Source organism: Silurus aristotelis (genome assembly GCF_946808225.1).
Source record: "Silurus aristotelis genome assembly, chromosome: 6".
Taxonomy (NCBI): domain Eukaryota; kingdom Metazoa; phylum Chordata; class Actinopteri; order Siluriformes; family Siluridae; genus Silurus; species Silurus aristotelis.
In genome coordinates this window covers 29169532-29190965 of record NC_139579.1, presented here as the reverse complement: position 1 = coordinate 29190965, position 21434 = coordinate 29169532, and the positions used below count along the sequence as shown (strand labels likewise).

The window sequence follows — 21434 nt, the reverse complement described above, 5'->3', positions numbered from 1 at the left end:
GGGGCTGTTTCTCTGCTAAGGGTTCAGAAAGATTTCACCACATGAAAGGTTTAAATAGAAGAGGTTGATTCTGTGACAGGAATCTTTTATTCACATAACGAGTTGATATTAGGAGTTCTTTCCTAAAAGGACTGGACTAATCTGGGTCTGTGTCACTCGATCCAATCGGAAATTCTAGACTGTTCATTTCTTTGTAGAAGGATCAAATAATTATTTTCCCCACTGTACATCTTTAATACAACAGCACTTTTGACAAATCAGTTTTCTTGAAATCCTCACCTCCTGGTCAAGTAAGAGGTGAAGTTCTCGCCAAACTCGATGACACCCCAGTACTCCCCGTTATGGATTCCTTCAAACGCAGCAGTATGGGAGAGGCTCACCTGCATTGAAGAGAGTGAACTTTAAATCTTTATGATCTAATGAACCAAAAAGGCCAAGGCATTTTTAAACATTGTGCAAACCAAAAGCCTTCATTTAAAAATAATTTGACATCTTTGGTGTTCATAAAACAACAGCAATAACTCTAGTCTTTCTCGTTCCTAAGTTTGGATTCCAGAAATACCTTTACAGTATACTTCACACAGAAAGCTACTGTAGCTACAGAACATAAACAATTTCAGACATTTGGTGTGACATGGTGTGATCTTGTTAATCTCAAATTCTAATTAGTTCATACTGTGGTTACAATAACAACGCTCACTAAATCCTACAAACATTTGACCACCTTTTTCTTAAAAGATCACTCTAACAAGAATACTCGAAAACATAATGCCTTAATCGCTTGGCACGTTTTGAAATAGTAATCGGAGTTACGCAATAGACAGGTCTCCACCTCAATATGAGCGGAATGCAAGGCTGAATCCTAGTGATCAGAGGGCTAATATTACTCTTATAATACTAGGTTATATATAATGATATATTCTGGCTCTGAGTGAGCAGGAGTGCCCTACTCCATCTCCTCTACACTGTCAATCACAGTGACTCTAGACTCTATTTGTATGTGTAAGAGGACAGATAGTACTTATCCATGTGATACAGCATTAACACGAAATTGGAAAACTTGGCCAAGTTGGCTTCACATGTCTCATAGAAAGCATTGGTTAATGGGCATTTAGAAATTATAACCAAATTAGGGAGAAAATATAATGAAAAAAACAATCTACATCATTAAATGCTCTTCCCATTAGGCAATAAAGAATATGTGCAATACCACCCCCCCCTCTTTTTTTTTTCAATACCACTTTTTTAAATTATATATATATATTTTTTTATAAATTATTATATTGTTTTTATATATGTGCAATACCAGTTTTTATTTATAGTTTATAAAATATGTGAAATATAACTTTTTTGTATTTTCTGTACAATATCATTTTTTTGGTCTAAAATTGAATAGCACTTTTGATTAATTTTCTTATATGTTTATTACCAAAAATAATTTTTTTTAATTCACATATCTTTATTTTTCATAATCTGTGTGTTGTGGAAGCTTCTGTCACCAAAACATAAGTAAGTGCAAACATATTTGGCTCTTTCTGATTCGAATTCAATGCTTCCTTCCATTCATTTCAGCTACAAAACCTGATACAGAGCCCTCAGCTGATTGACAGGATTTTATACATAATACTGATTATACTGTACAGTATACAGTTCCCTGACCTAAAAAAAACCTCAGTTTCATTCTTTACTTAAACAGTGTTTCTTAGAAGTGTGATTTCTTATTTCCTGAGAGCTCCGCCTGTGCACAGAACTGCATTTGATCATTCTGATGATACCTGCTTACAATACGTTGTCAGCCGGACAGAAGTGAAACTCAGTCTCTGAATAATTCAGTGTATATTTAGCGTTTACTTCCTTTACTATGAGGAAATGAGAGTGAAAGGTCAGGAGGCTGTATACAATTATAACTATTTATCTATATTGATCTATTTAGTTATAGCTATCTATTTTCTAATGGTTACATGTAAATCAATCCATCTTTTTGTCCATTCACCCATTCATCCACATATCCATTTAACTAGACACTCATCCATCAATCCACACCAGATGTTTCATAGATAAGAGATAGATGCTTAGACAAGGTCAATGATTATATGTTAAATAATTAGTATGCATGGCTTCCTATTTGCAATCACAAGATATCAGTTATTAATTTCAATGATTCTATATTTCCCATAGAACTGATTCATTTACATTTATGGCATTTAGCAGATGTCATTGTCCAGAGCGATGTACATGAGTGCTTTGAGTCCCTAGCAATTAATAATCTATAACCTAAGATAAATCAGCCTACAACTCTGTTGAGTTGTTTTTTTTTAAACAAAGGAAACTGGGAAAGTGTCGGTTTAAGTGTTCCAGGAAGTGGAAGGTCTTCACCCGACCTTGAAGATAGCCAGAAGCTTCATGGTGAGGTATGATTTATCGCACCAGCTCTTTGTACCTGGTGAATGCTGGTGTTGTCGAGGAACGCAAGGAGAGTGCGGCTGTAGGAGCTTGAGCTGGTTTCGTTGTTGACCACAGCCACCTGGATGCCCTTGGGATCGCCGCCGATACACAAACACATCAGGCTGATCTGAATCACGGGCAAGACGAACTGAAAACACAGTGAGCTGCATGCAGAGGAAAAGAAAGAAACTGTCTTGACATGACATAAACGCTTTAGAACATTCTTTTTCCTTGATTGCAAGAAGAGCATAATTTTGGGCGGACATAATTGCGAAAATTACCCTGGATTTCTCCTCATTCGCACCATTGTCTTGATCGTCAGTGCTAGGATATTTCTGCATTTCGGAAAGAAGTGCCACGCTCTCACCTTCCAGTCCGCTGTATATACACACATATGCATATACATGTACATACACACACATTAGCACAGTCTGATTGTCTAAATAATGCTTGTTTCTCAGAATTATTTTAACCACCTGTAGGTTTGGGAATTTCCAAAGCTGCCGATTCGTCCTTCCCTAAAATAGGCTCTCGGCAGTCGTCCTTAATGCTGCCTGGAGACAAACTGTTGCTGTGCACAGAAGCCTGAGAACTTTCCTGAGTGCCCACTTGGTCCGAGTCCTCACAAAGCTGTAGAAAAGCACTCTCCAGGGTCTGATATCCAAAGGCACACACATATACACACACACACACACACACACACACACACACACACACACACACACACACACACACACACACATATAAGTTAATTATGCATGTCTCTATATCTTGTAATCTAATCTTGTACCCAATATATAGACTAGATAAAGAGCTGTGTTTGTGTACTCATTTATGTGTTTATGAGGACAAACTTACCGCTGCATTGTGCTGCTTCATTATCACCTCTGGATTAGCTTCGGCTAGCAGCCTTCCGTTCCTCATTAACCCCACCTAAACATGATTAACACCATTATTAGTAATATCAGAGTGTAGTGGGATTTTAACGACCTCTGCAATAACATTAGAAAAAGTATGTCTTAAATCACCCAGACATTGAAGCGCATTTATAAGTAGAATGTATATTCAGGATATTTGCTAGTGTATAATTCTCCAATATGCCTACTGCATTAATTTTAATTAATTTCAAACACATTGGCAGAAAATGGATTCAAAATAATCAATGCAGTAGGCATTTTGGAGTATTATAAGCTAGCATATATCCTGAATCCTGAATAATGGTTGTTATGGTGCCCAGGCCATGGTTTAAACTTCCTCTGATAGTCCAAACAGAGACTGTTTGGAGACTGCTTTAAGACTGTTTTGAGACTGTATGTCACTGCTGCTGCTTTAAGTGCCAGCATGTAGGCAATTTATCTCAGTCTTTTATTATCTCAGTGTAAAGCCTTATCTTTAGAAGTGACACACATGGCTAATGTCACTGTGTTATGACGCTTCCCAGTGTCGAAAACTTTTTTAACAGGCAAAAGAAAGAAAAAAAAGGTTACAGGTTAATGAGTATCTGTCAAATCTGTCTGATGTAAGAAAAACATCTCCTGGCACCACAACAGTCATCCATACTTGAGCATTACATGTTCCATATGGTGCAAAAGCTGCTGGATTACAGTAAACCAAAGTGTAATAATGGCAGAAGTCTAAAAATTGGAGTTTAAATGAGTAAATAAAAGTAGGTAAATGAGAGGAAAAAGAAAAGGGTAAGATTGCTAGTAGTTTTCAAGACATTCCAAGTCAGACTGATGAATGTAGAATATCAGCACCTACAATTTCATTACATTTGTAGAATTATTTTTATTATTTATACAGAAATTGTGTTCAAATCTTTTAATTTTTGAAAAACGTGCAAATTTCTAAAATGACACCGCAAAAAAATGTGAATTGTGTATTTTTCTATTAAGGCTATATTACTGTATTATATACGCTATTATGACCGTTATATGAACATTATGAGGACACAAATTACCTACTTGATTATTTACGCTCATAAGTGTACGGTTAAATGCAATTTGTTTTAGTGGGTGTGTCTATTTTGACGAAGCAAAAAGAATACAAAACTGGAAACATTTGTATATGCCTCTTGAGGAACTTGCATTTACAGAAAAGAATGCAAAGTCAGTTTTATTAATCTAAATGGCCTAATTTAGTGGGCTACTTTTTCAGCTTATTTGGGTAACTATCTAATTATCTACCCAAGCTAAATGAAAGACAGACAGGAAGGTCGATGTTAATGCCATAAATCACATTCTGACATCTGAAGAGCTGACAGGAAGACTGTAAAGTTAGGCAATTAGATATGAACCAAAAAGTTCATTGTGCAGTCTGAAAAAGGGGTTTTTAAGAATCGGGCATCTCCTAACAGCCCTCATTGGTCTAATATAGCACCAGAGGAGTGCATTTCATCTTTACAATTATGTTATTTTGCAGATGACCTGGTAAATGTTGCTTAAGGGACCTCACATAATTTTAATTCTAACATTATAACATAATAAAGTTTCACACTTATCTGTATGTCATTTATGAAGTAGACCAAGAATGTGTAAGAGCTCACCATGTTGGCTTGTCTGGCCTCCTCTATGTAGTGTGTAGTGATGATGACAGACACTTCTCCACCTTTCACAATCTCCACAAGGTGCTGCCATATTCTGTAGACATCAGACAAGTGAACTTCAGGTGCTGAATAATAGCCTAGCAGCACTAAAATTCTGCTTCACTTTTTTATTTTTGCTTTTTGCTGAAAGGTAATTATACAGCATCCCAAAATTCTTATTCTTATATCCCAGCAATTAAAATTATATTTAGTAAACAATCAAATAAATGCTGCATTTTTATTTGTTTTCATCATTACATTTAAATACTATCCAAGCATTCATCAAACAAGATAGACAATGTTTGTGGACCCTTCACTTAAACTAGGAGACCCAAACCTGTTCCAGCTTGGCAATGCCCCTGTGCCCAAAGTCAGCTCCATGAAAATATGCTTTGCATGGGTTATAGTGGAAGGTCTTAAATGGCCTGCTATGCAGCTCTGACCTCTGAACTCTACTAACACCATTGGGATGAATTTGAATGCTGACTGCACTCCAGGCCAGTATTTTAATTAAAACGATATTAGCTTCCAACTTTATCTATGCATATCCCCTGTTCATCCAAGTTCATTCTCCCAAGGTAGCGTTGCAAGACTGATGTTCACTAGAATGCAAGTCAACCTGCATTTTTATATCACTTTTACTGAATCATACTTTATTTCCATAATACTTTCTATAACCATGTTTTGCTTTTTTTTCCTTTCAAATTTACTTATTTTATGCAATCGTATTTTCTAAAAACTTGTTCCCATTTTAGTTTTTTGCCAAAATAGTGTGCTTTAGCATGTCCAAAATTTCCCCCCTTCGCAATGATTTAAACTGAACTCAGCAACTATAATGTGTTACAAAACGATTAGAGAAAATGAGACGTTGGTGAGTTTGTGGTCAGGAGAATGAAGGCGTGGGGGATTTCTGGTGTTTCAGGAGCGGAGAGGATTAATGTGAAGAGGATTGTACTGACACCTAAAGTGATTCATGTAAAAGTATGTAAAACTGAGAAATTTGTCTGATAAAGTTTGAAATGAAATTTCATTTAAATGCCATTGAGTGTTGAACAACAGCACACCAACTGTCCCTTTGTTACTTGCTTGTTACAGCTCTGCATCTGGCCAGCTGGTAGTTTTAGAAATGAGCGAGCAGGAAAGAGAAGCAGAAGTGGTATAAAATTCTCTGGAGTGTTGATATAAAATTGTGGTACAAAGTTTGCACAGTTAGCGAGGGGGAGATTGGGGAAGCTGAGAGAGAAGGAGGAATAAAGAAGTGTGTACTTGGCTCTGAGGACAGGATCCACTCCTACTGTGGGCTCATCGAGGATAAGGAGGCGCGGGTTCTGAAGAAGAGCAGCGCCGAGGGAAACGCGACGGCGCTGACCCCCGCTGCAAATAGTCAAAAAAACAATCAGTCGATAATAAACAACCGATTAGCAACCAATAATGACTTTTTATCATTCAAATAGTGAGCATAAAAAATTGCACAAGTTTAAACGTTATATATATACACACCAATGCATAAAAAACAATTTTTTTTATATAAAAAAAAATATATTACCACAATTAACTACCAACTAATTACTAACAAAAGATCAAATTGCCAAAAAATGACCACTGAATCACCGTACAATTATCTACATTGATAAACACATCATCCAATTACCAAATAACATTATATTTGTAAAAATCATTAATAAAAAATGCTTGTGGTGAACCAATAAACAATTAATAATCAATTAACGAGCAGTTAAAAATAACATTTCTAACAACTGACCAAAACAATTCAGTGCCAATCAACCAAAAACTACAAATGATAAAACAATTACTAATCCATACACAACCAATGAAAAAACTCACTTATTTTACAATTCCAAACACAATAATGATGAAATATACAGCACCACCATTATAACAGCAAATCTGAATCTGCCACTCAACCCTCTCCCTTTTGATTTCCCCACCATGCTTCAGACACTTTTTCTATTTCCTATTGCTATGCCCATTATTCATTCTCACCTGCAGCTTGTTTCCTTCATTAGTTCAGATTTCATCTGTGTAATTTGGAAGTTAAATGCACTATTGCATCTTGCACTATTCAGAGCTTTCTTTCTCAACCTGCTTAAGCTAGTTCTGGATTATTTGCCATTGAAAGCACTCTCTGCCTCTGTTTTCAACCCTGGATTATCAGCATATGGCTTGTCCCTAATAAACATGCTTATTAAATGCAAACAGCTATCTCATATTTCTAAAATTATATTTTCCTTCATTCTATAATAAAATAAGGTCAGTGACCGGAAAGCTTATGAAAGCTTATAAAGGCAGATGCAAAAGGTGACACCTAACGCCTAAGGCGCTAACAAAACCAACATCGAAGCTTATAATGCGAAGAACAAACGTACTATGAGTGATACTGTGGCAGACACCAATACATCCAAAGATTTACAATGAAACAAGGAAACCAAGCACGTAAATAGGGTCAAAGGTGAGTGAGATGACATGGTAATTGGTCATGATGAAGCTGTAGTGTAGTGTAGTGTGTCGCTTTGTCTTTGACAACTAGACAATAAACCCAACTAAAACACTGGACAAACTGGGTCACAGTTACAAGCTTCAGAGAGCAACAATAAGCCTTTGTTCCAGGCTGCTATTTCTAAATATGGTGTGCTTGGCAAGTATTGAAGGGATTTACAGTAACAGTAGCAGATCTAAAACCTTGAGATGAAAATACATATTTCTAACATTTACTCTAATCATGTGTATAGTGATTAAACAGTAAAACTCTAAACACAACTGACCACACAGTCAGATCTTCAACAGACTAACTGGATTAGGTGTGTGTTAAAATTTTAGATAAAGAATAGTGTTGTGCATTTGAACTTTGGCCTGTTTTTACATTAGGACAACATGTGTTCATTTGAAAGAAGAAGTCAGGATTCTGTTTCAGGATCATAGCTCAGTATAGTGTGAAGTCAAAACGTGAACAAACATTGCATAAAGATCAAAGAACAAATAGTAAACATCCCGTCTGTTATGAATCTATGAAACTGTCACACGCAGAGAACATGGTCACTTCAGCCCACTCGTATCACAGCCCTGGATGGATGCAGCATTGTCAGGATTTAATCTTAGGAACTCCATTTGATAAAATGAACTCTGTTCATTGTTCGCCATTTGGAATGCCAAGAGAGCAGAACTGTTTGATCTCTAAATAGAAGGGATTTCAAACACTTTCCCTTTAATTAATTGAAAAAATCCCCACAAATAAATTATAAGTGTCTTTGAATTTTGAGAGCACTTTGCTTTGAATGTTCACCTTCATACATCACGTGTCTCTTCACCCTCCCCAGGTTGATGAGTAGAATGATCTTATGGGTTGGAATTGGCAAATGGGATAATAATCTTGCATCCAAAATAAAATAATTGTTCTCCAAATCACAGTATGTTAAAATGAGTTTTTCCGGAGGTCCCTAAATGGTCTAGTGTTTCTGGCAGGAAGCGCTTCACACTCGAATGTATGAAAGTTTCCTCACAAAACGAGTTTTTTTTAGAAAAAAAAATTTGGATGCAGCATTTGTATTCGTTTTGATGAGCATAACTTGGACTCTTTTGAACCATGGATTAAACACAAATGAAGAGATTTTGCATATGCGTTCAGCCACCGAAGCCTCTTATGTGTTTGAGGATCTTTTGGTTTCACTTGCAGGTTTTTATTGTCATTTGTAAGTCACTGAAAAATCCTGGGTGTGTATCACTGAAGCTGCCAGGTGTGTTCTACGCAACTTGTCTTTCAGCTACAGTGTAAATAATTCAATAATAACAACTTAACAGGTGAAGGGAAGAAAAATGTCTGAACGAAATCTGTTTAAAAAATAAATAAAAATAAGCATATACCGAATTGATCAGATCCAAACTTAAGTTTTTGAACACATCAAGTCAAAGCCTTTGATTGGCCTGTGTCCGAAAATTCAGAGAGGTGGATATTACAGGTGTTTCTACAGTCATTGTGTCTCTCAGCATTCATTCTGATGGAAACCAATCAACTTCATACAAAAGAGAGGCTTGATGTTTCAGATTTATATGTAGATGGGTAAGCAGGTTTGTGGGTCAGTATGTGGGTGGGTAGGTAGGTTAGTTGATGAGTATGTTGGTGGACCAGTAGGTCGGTTGGTTGGTTTGTGGGTATTCTAGTGGGTCAGTAGGTAAGGTTGGGTGCTTGGTTGGTATGAAGAATGGTAAATCGGTAAGATGACTGGTTGGTTGATGGGTATATAGGTGGGTAGTTAGTTAGGTTGGTTGATAGGTATGATGCTGTGTAAGTAAGTTTTTAGTGGGTTGGTATGTGGATTATAGATACAGTAGGTGTGTTGGTAGATGGACAGGTTGTTTGGAGGTTATGTAGATAGATTAGATAGGGCAGGACATTGGGAAGATGTTTGGTAAGTATGTAGGTAGGTGGGTTGGATGGTGGCGAGATAAGTAGGTTTATTAGTGGGTATTTAGGTGGGTAGGTTTGTTAGATAAAAGCCAAGTAGAGACATATGGATATTTAATTCACTGCACCGGTGTAATTACAGATCACAGATTGGCATTGTGTTCTAAACCTCATATATTAGAATATAAAATTACTATCAAAAACAATTTTGAATGAATTTTGAGAAATGTGGATTGTTCTTGCAGTTTTAAAATGAACAAAACGAACATGCGTAAAGAAAAGAAACCTTTCCTGAGACTCACACAAACCTTTTAATTCACAAACTTTAATACCCTAAACTGAACAGAATGAATCCAAATCAACAAATCGTTTGCACCTGAGGTTTCTGACGAGTCTATTCTTCTGCGGCAAGTCCAGAAACTCGATGAGGAACTTCATTCTGTCCCGCGTCTCTTTGGATGAGAGGCCGTGGATTCGACCAAAGAACCAGAGTGTATCGCTGATGGTAAACTCATTATATAAAGCTAGGTCCTGCCAAAAGGGAAACAACAGATAGTACAAGTTACAACACACACACACAATCTTTTACACTAGTTTTGACGAGTCAATCAGTAATACAGTTTTTTTTAAAAACCAAATCATATCTTGTATTTGTTTTTGTGATCTATGTACTACTCAAACAGCTACAGAAGCTACAGAAGCATCATTGAAAGATAATCTCCTATTATCATAAGTTGAATGAACACTGACATTGAGGCACTTCAAAAATTAGTGGCTTTGATCTGACAAAGAATTATACTTATTATCCCATCAAACTGATTACAAGGTATCATTAGTAAGTGTTGCTTAATTATAGAGATCAAGACTATCGAGAAGACTTCACTATAGCGCTAAACTCCAGCAACACCATCAGGACAAAACTTAAATTAGATTATAGTATTAGGAGCCTGGTGTGTGGGGTTAAAGGCCGTATGTGAGAAGTAAAAAGAAGTAAGGAGTATGTGAAAGTTAATAATAGTGCTAATGCTAATTTTAAAAAGAAAGAACGCAAAAAAAAGACCTCATCAGAGATTCTGTAATCCAAAAAAAATATCCTATTCAATTTAAATCAAAATGCAGGTGGTTAAGTTTTCAATGAGTAATGAGTAACATGTGAGGAACTGAACCAACAGCCATCTGCCCAAATCCTGAGGAACTTGGCAGCAATTAATTACAGTCTGCCAGTCTAAAACTAATTGCTTATCAAGTTCTTCTACTACTTCTTCTTTCATCTGCTCCTGTTAGTGGTCCCCATTAGATCATCCATCTAAATTATGACTAATTAAGTGTGTCGTTTGAACTTTGCAGTTATAATTTTTTTTTTTAAGAATTAGCATGAGCTAGAAAGAAAAAAAAAAGCATTGAAGCAGGAAAGAATAAGTGTGTATTTTTTGTGTAGTGATGGTCCCACCTGTGGCATGTATCCCACCATTTTTCCAGGCACCTCGTGTCCGGGGAATGCCGGCGGCTTCCCGAGGACATTTATGTTACCTCGAGAGATCTTCAGAGTTCCCACGATGCACTTCAGCAGAGTGGTCTTCCCACAACCACTCGGGCCAAGCAAGCCATAACTGATAAACACAGGAAGTAATTTATTATAAATATTAAAGTAAAACTCATACTAATTAGATTTATTGGTCAAAGGTGTAAAGATATCATAAATTTATGTTCTCTGCATATAAAGGCTTATGCTCTGTGCTGATCTTGCGTCACTCCTGATTGTCACTCGTGTCTCTATGATATGCTGATAGTGCTGCTTTGTGTTAGTTTAGTTCCTTATTCATCTCTGTGTGTCTTGTTATTGTAATGTTTTTTTCACCTGTATTTATGAATTGCTTTGTCCTTGTATGTGGTTGTTTTTCAAACTGTTACCACAAATCTGGAAGCACTCGATTGTACACAACGTCATTAGATGCGCTATAATAAAATGTTGCCTTCACTTGAACATGTAAACATAAAAAATACGATGAACTTATATGATAGTGAATTCTTCAGAGAGATACTCTGATCTACTTCTACACTTAGAAGATAAAAAAAAAAGAAAAAAGGATGAACTACAATCTCCAATTTTCGATTTCTTCATGATTGATGTAGAATGTAGGCTGGATAAAGTCCCTGTGTGAAGTTCAAAAACAGTGAAGAGATGAACAATCTAAGAAACCAACATGAGTCCCTAAACGTGTGCACATTTTTCTGCTTATTTGCAGATTTTTGTGTGGCCAGGAAGTGTGAGACACGACACGTGTTTGTGTTACTGAGGGTGGATGAGTTATTTAACTCTGAGTGGTGCCTGGAGTTGTGTCTATTAAGCAATTGTTAAGACCACCCCAAGTGTCTGAGAAGCGCATGTTTATGTGTAAGAGAAAGAAAGAGAGAGAGAGAGAGAGAGAGAGAGAGAGAGAGAGAGAGAGAGAGAGAGAGAGAGAGAGAGAGAGAGAGAGAGAGAGAGAAAAAAAGCATATGAGAATGTGCTGTACTCACATCTGGCCCTGAGGTACAGTCAGGTTGAGGTTGCTGAGGACTCGCAGCTTGCCGTAGGAACGACACACATTCCGGCACTGAATCGCCGGACTGCAGCTCTCCAAGTCAGAGGCCTCCAGATCCGCCTTCATCTTCTCACCCTCTCCACCACTCTACACAAACACAATAAAAAAAGATATTAACACAAGCAGACGCGCGAGAACACTTTACAAGGGAAATGAAACAAGTAAAAGTGCCTTCTGCTTTTCAACCTTTGAAAAATAAATTCCTTTGTTCAGGAAAATGTTTCCTGTCAGATGTTATAAAGCACCGACACTAAATACACGTCTTGTCAAAGAAAAACAACAAAAACAAAATCACCATATTAGAACAAGGAACATATTACAAACTTGTGATTTGCCTGGTAGCTGGATCTCTTATTTAACATAAAACAATTACGACCAATCAGAATTAAGAATTAATTCATTGCCATGGTAACTACAGTTTATTATGATTTATTTATTAATGTTGTTCGATAACTGTTCTAATGAGCTCCGATGAGGCTTCTAAACATTTCTCTTCTTCTTCTTTCGGCTGCTGCTATTAGGGGTCACCACAGCGGATCATCCGTCTTCATACCCCCTGTCTCCATACCCCCCTATCCTCTACATCTGCCTCTTTCAAACCAACTACCTGCATGTCTTCGCTCACCACATCCATAAACCTCCTCTTTTCCTCCTTCCTGGTGGCTCCATCCTCAGCATTCTCCTACTGATATACCCCATGTCCCTCCTCTGCACATGTCCAAACCATCTCAATCTCACCTCCCTCACCTCGTCTCCAAAACGTCCTACATGCGCTGTCTCTCTAATAAACTCATTTCTGATCCTGTCCATCGTCGTCACTCCCAACAGAAACCTCAACATCTTCAGCTCTGCTACCTCCAGCTCGACCTCCTGTCTTTTACTCAATGCCACAGTCTCTAATCCATACAACATCTCAGGTCTCACCACAGTCCTATAAACTTTCCCTTTCACTCTCACAGATACTCTTCTATCACAAATCACTCCTGCTATCACTCTTCTCCACCCACTCCACCCTGCCTGCACTCTTTTCTTCACTTCTCTAACAGGCTTCTAAACGTTTTTTAATGTTTCTTATTTTGTACATTATATATTTTGAGAACTTCCCGTGGGCTCACCACCTGCAGGAGGGACCGTAAGAGACGGTGCTGTGAGGATTGGGCAGCAGTCGAAGGCGGGGGCCTGCTTAGACTGCTGCCCCCGCGACCCGAATTACGGATAAGCGGGAGAAAAAAAATGAATGAATGAATGATATTTTGAGAAGAGTTGGAAGTTCGTGACTCTGACATCACATAACCTCCACTGCATTCAAACGATCGAATTCTTTACAATGCAGTCCTCAGAAATCACGTGCAATGCATTTCAGCTGACTGCATTTTCTCTGAGTGACTCTGTCAGTGACCAAACTGGTTCTGCACATCGACATGCCAAAAACTCTGCATTACTAAACACCTACATGATGTTTATGTCTGCACAATAAATTCAATTCAGTATACTTTATACTGAAAAGCTTATGCACTGAACTCAATGGTGCACACAATCACACAAAGCACAGAGAACAGGAAAGAATCGTGTCAATGGACAGTTGAAGTCTCCATTTCGATTCTTCAGATTGTTCAATATGTAATAAACCCTGTAACAAATCCGTAACTATGTTATTATCATTAAGTCATACCAAATAAATACATATCTAAATACATTATATGGATTAAAGTATGGAGACTTTTCCAGCCATGTGTAGCTCCTTCTCAAACTGTTACCACAAAGTTGCAGGCACAATTAGACCCAACTAGGAGCTAAAACTATGCACTAGGAGACCCAAAGCTGTTCAAGCATGATAATGACCCCATGCACAAAGCCAGCTCCATGAAGATATGCTTTACATGGGTTGGTGTGAAAGAACTCGAGGCCTGCAATTGTGTTCTGATCTCAACCCTTCTGGAATTGGAACACTGATTGAACCCTAGGCGTCCTCACATCACCTACATGTTGCTGAATAAGCACAAATCTCCTCAAGAATCCTCCAAAATCTGGTGGAACATCTTCCCAGACCAGAAGAGTGGAGGATATTCTAAAAGTAAACGAGGACTAACTGTGTACAAGTCTAAGAGAATATCATTGAGAATAAATTACAATTTTTTTTTTCGATAATGTAGATTTTTTTTGGTTTCTACAATAACTCTTTTTTACCTAAAGTTTATACAGATGTTCTAAAGTCACATGCTGCATATATATATATATATATATATGTTGCTGCATATATATATATATATATATATATATATATATATATATATATATATATATATATATATATATATATATATATATAAAAATGCAGCAACATATATATATATATGCAGCATGTGATATATATATATATATATATATATATATATATATATATATATATATATATATATATATATATACACACACACACACACACACACACACACACACACACACACACATACAGGTAGCCGATGATATATACCTGAAATAGACAGGGACCGGAAAAGTGTTCGTAAGTCGAAAAAATTGAGACTTACGTGTCTCGGTCCCACAATGCTTGCCTGCCAGGCGTTCTTCTTCTTTTCCCTTTGTTTGCGGCATTGTCAAATCTGAATAGCATGCGCGGATTTCAAAAGTGTTCTTAAATATATTTAGATTTTCTTAATAAAAATTAATAATAATAATAAAAATAGGAAAAAAAAGAAACAAAATGAATAATGGAATAATATACTGAGTGAGACAGAGGGAGAAAAACCAACATAACCTTAAGCGTGTCAACATCAATCAATATCAACAATCTGTGTCACCATTTTATTTGCTACTACCTGCTAAATAAAATAACCGGAGGCCACATATTTACATATGATGTTCCACAGCACATTAAGTAGTAGATTACATTTACATCATTCATGACTGCAACATGTGACCTCAATATAAGAAAGCATTACCGGGTCGATCAGGTCTTATCTGAAAGTATTGGAACAACTAGGCTATTTGTTTTTGCTATACGCTTGAGATCGAAAGATAAATATTAGATCATTAATCCACTTTCGTTTCTTGACACCAAGATGTGTTTAAATAACACGACACGTTTTATTTTCTACCTGCCTATTTGACTGACAGGTGTTTCCTTGTTGCCCTATTACATTGATATTTTAAGCCCAGTTGTAAAGACAAAGTATTTGTTGTTGAAAAAAGTTCAACCAACGACGACCAGAGAGTTGCATGTGGGACAAATTGAGACATGTAGAAAAATCAAACCAATACAACAGTCAGGAAGGTCCTCAATAAATCTAGATAAATGGTTAAATCTGAAAAGCTTTGCAGATGTCTGCATGGTGTAGGCACCTTCATATGAATGTTAATGTGCTTCAAGAAGAATTTTCATTGTCATTCATATCAATTACTGATTACTGATACAAAAACGACCTCATGATTACACATGGTAATACAATAGCTGCCAATTACTGACCTCAGAGTTCAGCACCCACTCCTTTCAAAACATTTAAATACATTTGATTCATTCATTCATTCATTCATTCACAAGTGTGTTAAGACGTTAGACTTTTAATCAGAAGGTCGTTAGGTTAAATCCTAGCACCCCTAAGCTGCCACTGTTGGGCCCTCGAGCAAGGCCCTTCACCCTCAACAACTCAAATGTATCAATGATATCATTTTAATTTGCTCTGGTGTCTGTTGTAAGGTGTCGGCCAAATCCCGTAAATGTAAAGCAATCAAAGATGCGTTCCAACACACTGTTCACTGAACATTCAGAAATGTTTTATTCTCCTTCCTTCAATACAATTCCCAATTCTTTAATTCATCAAATGCTGTACTTTTAAACCAACAGCCAATTTATGTTGTGGAGCATCTGGAATAATGGTTTCTGTTATCACTAACATTGTAGCAGAGATAAACAGTCACTTATCTGATGTCTGTAAGATGGTAATCTTGTTAAATTGGTGATGTTTATTGGAAAGTGGAAACATTTCTGTTCTGAAGACTTTCTTATGGTGGAAAAAAGAGAGGATTTTACTTTAAATGTTGCAGCACCCATAAAACAAAGAAGGTTAAGAGCCCTGCTCGAGGGCCCAACAGGTGCAGCTTGGCAGTGCTGGGTAGAGATGTCCATGTCCATAACCGAGGGCGATGTGATTCATGCTATACGATATAATTCACCCCTATTACAATGCAACTCGATCTGATTTTGATTAAATTCAATGCAATATGATGCAATGAAAAAAATACGATGTTACGCAAATTTAACATGTTACAAATAGTCCGCTTTTATTTCTTTGGTTCAGACAGACAGAAAATCGTCAATTTACTTTCTTTTTTTACTTTCAATTTTTACTTTTAGTTTCTACCGACTTCTAACACGTGGCCTCTTTTACAAATAGGCCTTTGTAGCGCAAAACAAAAATAAAATCAAAAGATGAAATAAAACCAGACTTTTACTGTTCTGTACTGTTAATCTGTATCTTGTGATTAATTGTATTCAGGTAGCAGCGGTGCTGAGAGAATGCGCTTGATAAATCGATATAAATTATTGGTCACAAATTGTAATAATCTTAATAATAAACGTATAGCACATCTACAATTAATTATATATAAATCAATGGGTTTTTTTTTTACCGATGCAAATATCTAATGTGCATCACATCATTCACATTTATCTGCAAATCTTACCATCCCTAGTGGTGGGGCTTGAACTCAAACCTTCCGAGGAGTAACCCAGAGACTAAACCTTTTGACTGCCACTGTTACAATGTTGCTGACACTGGAGACTCCTTCCATATAAAATAATCACAGCTCAACCTTTTGACCAATCAGAATCAAGACTTCATTATGTATTAACCACATTATTGCAAATTTTATTTTCAGATTGTGCAGATGTTTACTCTTAATGCTGTGTCTCTCAAACATTTCCCTTTACACATGCACTACAGAAGGGCATCTTTAGAAAGAAATGCAATGCAATTTTTCTATTATTTAAAACTGTTCCTGTCCTGATCCAATGCATTAAATCGGTGAGTTACAGTACCTGCATAAGCGCAGCTCTCTCTCGATTTTTTTACCCAAAAAAAGTAAATAATTAAGAAAATCAATAAATGAAAAATTAATAAAAAAGAAAACTAAGCCACTGATTCGTGCCCTCGAGCACAGCGCGCGCACCGCACTGACAAGGAAGCACGACCAGTTTTTAACACCTTCAATGATATGCAAATGTTCCCTGAATCTTGCATTCTGATTTGGCGTTTACGATGTCACTCTGCTCGTATTTTCATCATGGTAAGCCATCGAGGCCATAATCCTGTGAAATCCGTGAATCATGTCAAGTAGGCTTTCATTGCCAATTCAATCATTTACAGCAAGGGTCCCATAACACAGGGCCGGGGATTGGCACTGGGCTGTGAATAATTTGTTACCAGTCCACACACAAAAAAATCAACACTTTACATTTTTATTTTATTTGCATTTTATCGACTTATTAATTATAAATAATTTTTTTAAAAAGTGGCCTGGTACTGTCCTCTGAAAATAACGCAACATACAGCCATTAATGTCAAAAAAGCTGGCAACAAAAATGAGTACACCATAAGTGATGAAAGCTGTACGTTCTTTAACCATGCAAAGAGACATGTCCTGTTCATCATGTTCATGTTTTTGTCTGCTTGACAGAACCATACAAATGTATGTACCTTGTATTAGAGCAGTTAAAATTTGACCACTGGATGTTCAACATGCACCCCATGGCAAAGACTCTCTAAGTATTTGAGAATTTGAATTCTTGCTCTCCACAAAGACGGCCGAGGCTATAAGAAGATCAGTATCACCCTGAAACTGAGTTACAGTACAGTGGTCAGGGTCATACAGAGGTTTTCCAAGACGGGTTCCACTCAGAACAGACCTCGTGCTGTGCGTCAGGTGCAGAAGCTGCTTCAAAAAACAGACACATGAGTGCTGCAGCATCGCTTTAGAGGTTGCAGAAGCAGAAGGTCGACTTGTCAGTGCTCAGACCGTATGCGCCACACTGCAACAAGTCGGTCTGCATGGCCGTCATCCCAGAAAGAAAACTCTTCTAGAGTTGGCTCACAAGAAAGCCTGCAAACAGTTTGCTGAAGACGACCTGTCCAAGATCATTAATTACTGGAACCATGTCCTGTGGTCTGATGAAACTAAGAGCCAATCCTGCTGGTGGTAGCATCATGGACTGGGACTGCATGAGTGCTGCTGGTACAGGTGAGCTGTGGTTTATTATTATTATTATTATTATTATTAACATTGAATCCAACGTGTACTTTAACATTCTGAAGCAGAACATGATGCCCTCCTATGAGAAACTGGGCCAAACGGCAGTTTACCAACATGAAAATGACCCCAAACACACCACAAAGATTACAACTGCCTTGCTGAAGGGGAAGGAGTGGCCAAATATGTCTCCTGACATGAACTCCATTGAGCACCTGTGGGAATCTTTAAGCAGAAGGTGTTAAAGCGTCATGTGTCTAACATGCAGCGGTTCTGTGATGTCATCATGGAGGAGTGGAAGAGGATTCCAACGACAACCTGCGCAGCTCTGGTGAATTCCATACCCAGGAGGATTAATGTTAAGTGCTACATAATGATTATGCTCACACAAAATACTGACACTTTAGACACAGTTTTGACATGTTCACTTGGGTGTTCTCACTTTTGTTGCCAGCTGTTTTGGACAGTAATGGCTGTATGTTGAGTTGTTTTTAGAGGCCAGTAAATCTGTACTGCTGTACAAGCTGCACATTGACTTCTCTAAAATATATCAAATTTCTATTTTTATAATATTGTTCCTTCAGAAGATACACTAAAATGGTGTATCATATGTGATGTAAAAACTGTTGGGGACCATTGATATACATTACAGTACACAGTGAAACAAAACAACGTTAACCCAGAAATAAGGTGCTACATCAGACAACATAAATTAACAAAATTAACACAAAACTACAAAAAACTAACATGCTAGTCCCTACATAAAAAAAATATAACATAAGAGTGGAAAATGGGAACCCACTCCCTGCTCGGCCCTACCAACACCACGCCCTGCTCTGCCCCTGGAATACTGGAATATGAACCCCTGCACTGATCCCCTAGGACAGTGGTCCGTGGGTCAATTGGTACCAGGCCGCACAGAAAGAATACATAACTTACATTATTTCCATTTTATTTATTATCTGATTCTGAATGATGGTTTATTTTGAATAATTCTCGGATTCTCTCCGCCACATCTGTCTATGACTCACTCTTGATGCATGTCATGATGCCCCAGTCACATGTCTTACCTCCATCCGCTACCTTCTTAAAGGGGCTGCTCCGGCCCCTAACACATAATACATTACCGCTAAATTCAAACCAAAAAGCAAAATGAACAAAAAAACAACACAGTGGATTCACGTTTATTATTATATTTAGAAAATACCAGTTTTTATGGTCGTTTCATTTTATTTTGTTGTATTTATCCGCCACACCTTAAAGGCCGGTCTCTAAAAATATTGTCTGACATTAAACCGGTCCGTGGCCCAAAAAAAGGTTGGAGACCGCTGGTCTACGACATACAATAAAGGTTTACTGTTAATGAAAGTTTACAGGAAGATAGCTATTGCTATAAATAAAATAGAATATAATTATTTTGTGTCATTGCAAAGGGTACAACAAAATTAAGTTTGTCCCTCAGGTGCATAACAATAAAAGTACTAAAAATGTAAACATTAGTGATCCATTCAAATATGAAGGTATTGTATATTTAAATATTTTTGAATTACACTCAAAGTCTTTACACAGATTGTGGTTGTATATAAATAAATACGAGGCAGAAGTCTGTACGCACACGAGTTATAAACTTTACATAGCTGTTTTATACACGATATACGACAAGATTGTGAAGCTCGTGTCAAATTCTATTCAATTCCATTTTATTTGCAATGTATAGCTTTGTGCCAGACAGAGGCGACTGTCCCAAAGGACAAAAACTCCCTGAGAGGGTACGAGGAGGAAAACATAAAAGGACGCATTAACGTGTAGTGTTATTTATGTCTGTTTTTTTGAGAGTAACCAACAGCTGGAACCAAAATCCTTGTGTGTGTCAACACATGTGGCCAATAAACCTGGTTCTGATTGGTGGTGCTGGGATTTGAACTTGTCTGTGTCCAATGCTCTAACCACTGAGCTACCACCTCTCCCAGTAACCAAACTCAAAATTCAAATTCTAATCTAATTTTTGACACCTTTGGCTTTCCATATCCAGAGCTCCATCTCAATGCGCCCTATCCCTTGCATATACCCTGCGTCTTTTTTTCCCGAGGACCAGGGTCTGAAATTATATTCATAATCCAAAATCTCAGACTGGTTTGTGAGCTATAATGTACATCTTGTGCCATGCATGACCCTGTTTGATTGCAATCTCAGCTGGGCTCCAGTAGTCTGTAGATATCTGTCAGATATGATGAAGGCCGGTTATTCCACAGGATTTGTTAAGAGCAAAAAATAAATAAAAAATGAAGGCAAAAAAAGACATAAAACATTACCAGTTTTTCCAATTCGGTGCTCCTGTGAAGAGCTTCGGCATCCCCGGTCTGGACCATGAAGACGGCTGGTGAAGCGCGCGAGCTCACCGGGAGTTGCGGTAACGTGGGCGCGCGCATATTTGCGGGTTAACCCCTTCAGAACCGCATTACAGCACAACTGGGTCTCACACGTCACAAATACACAGTAGACTCTTCTGTACTGCACAGCATCCTTTTTCAGCCTACGTCATAACATGAAGCTTCCATTTTATGACGTATGAATGGATTTTATTTTTTAAAGAATTTACTCTCCTTAAGAATGAATCAAACAAGCATTTTATTTATTATTTCTTCCATATGTATTAAATTATAGCCAATCTTTTTGTTTCATAGTTTTTATATATCCAGTCAGATTTCAACCGTCACTTGTTGCCAGGGTCAAAGAAATTTGCCTTAAGGCCTTCAAAAGTGTGAACGCTTGTATCTTCAAATCCATGACACCAAAGATGTTAACAAATCAGATTTCGGATTGTGACACCAGGGTCTTCTAGCAGGCGTACGATAACGTATTCAGCTTCACATCCTTTGATTGGATGGTCAGCGCACCAGTCAGAGCTCGCAAACCGCATCTATAGCAAACTGCACAAGCTCAAATATACTTGCGTATATACCATATACCAGCCTTCACTTCCTACCTGCATCGATGAGCCTCGGCCAATTATGACCCTGTGGACGGTTTACCACTGTTCCTTCCTTGGAGCACTTTTGATAGATACTAACCACTGCAGACCAGGAACATCCCACAAGAGCTGCAGTTTTGGAGATGCTCTGACAAATACACTGCT

At 37.5% G+C, this 21434-nt stretch overlaps 1 protein-coding gene across 4 annotated transcripts in view; it reads right to left on the bottom strand.

The window, feature by feature from the left end:
- The window catches only part of abch1 (ATP-binding cassette, sub-family H, member 1), a 36787-nt gene extending 16069 nt beyond the window's left edge, over positions 1 to 20718 (bottom strand). Inside the window, exons 1-12 of one of the 4 annotated variants that reach the window (XM_083544653.1) lie at positions 17091 to 17230; positions 14529 to 14655; positions 11970 to 12121; positions 10900 to 11059; positions 9826 to 9980; positions 6296 to 6403; positions 4991 to 5084; positions 3304 to 3378; positions 2922 to 3099; positions 2727 to 2823; positions 2441 to 2609; positions 280 to 380 (exon numbers count right to left, since the gene is read on the bottom strand). In XM_083544653.1, coding sequence (XP_083400779.1) covers positions 280 to 380; positions 2441 to 2609; positions 2727 to 2823; positions 2922 to 3099; positions 3304 to 3378; positions 4991 to 5084; positions 6296 to 6403; positions 9826 to 9980; positions 10900 to 11059; positions 11970 to 12100 — 1268 coding nt within the window. In that variant the 5' untranslated portion in view covers positions 12101 to 12121; positions 14529 to 14655; positions 17091 to 17230. Of the gene's footprint in view, positions 1 to 279; positions 381 to 2440; positions 2610 to 2726; positions 2824 to 2921; positions 3100 to 3303; positions 3379 to 4990; positions 5085 to 6295; positions 6404 to 9825; positions 9981 to 10899; positions 11060 to 11969; positions 12122 to 14528; positions 14656 to 17090; positions 17231 to 20610 lie in introns of those variants that run through there. The other 3 variants (XM_083544654.1, XM_083544651.1, XM_083544652.1) reach the window with 3 other exon arrangements.
- Between the last annotated feature and the right edge of the window lie 716 nt (positions 20719 to 21434).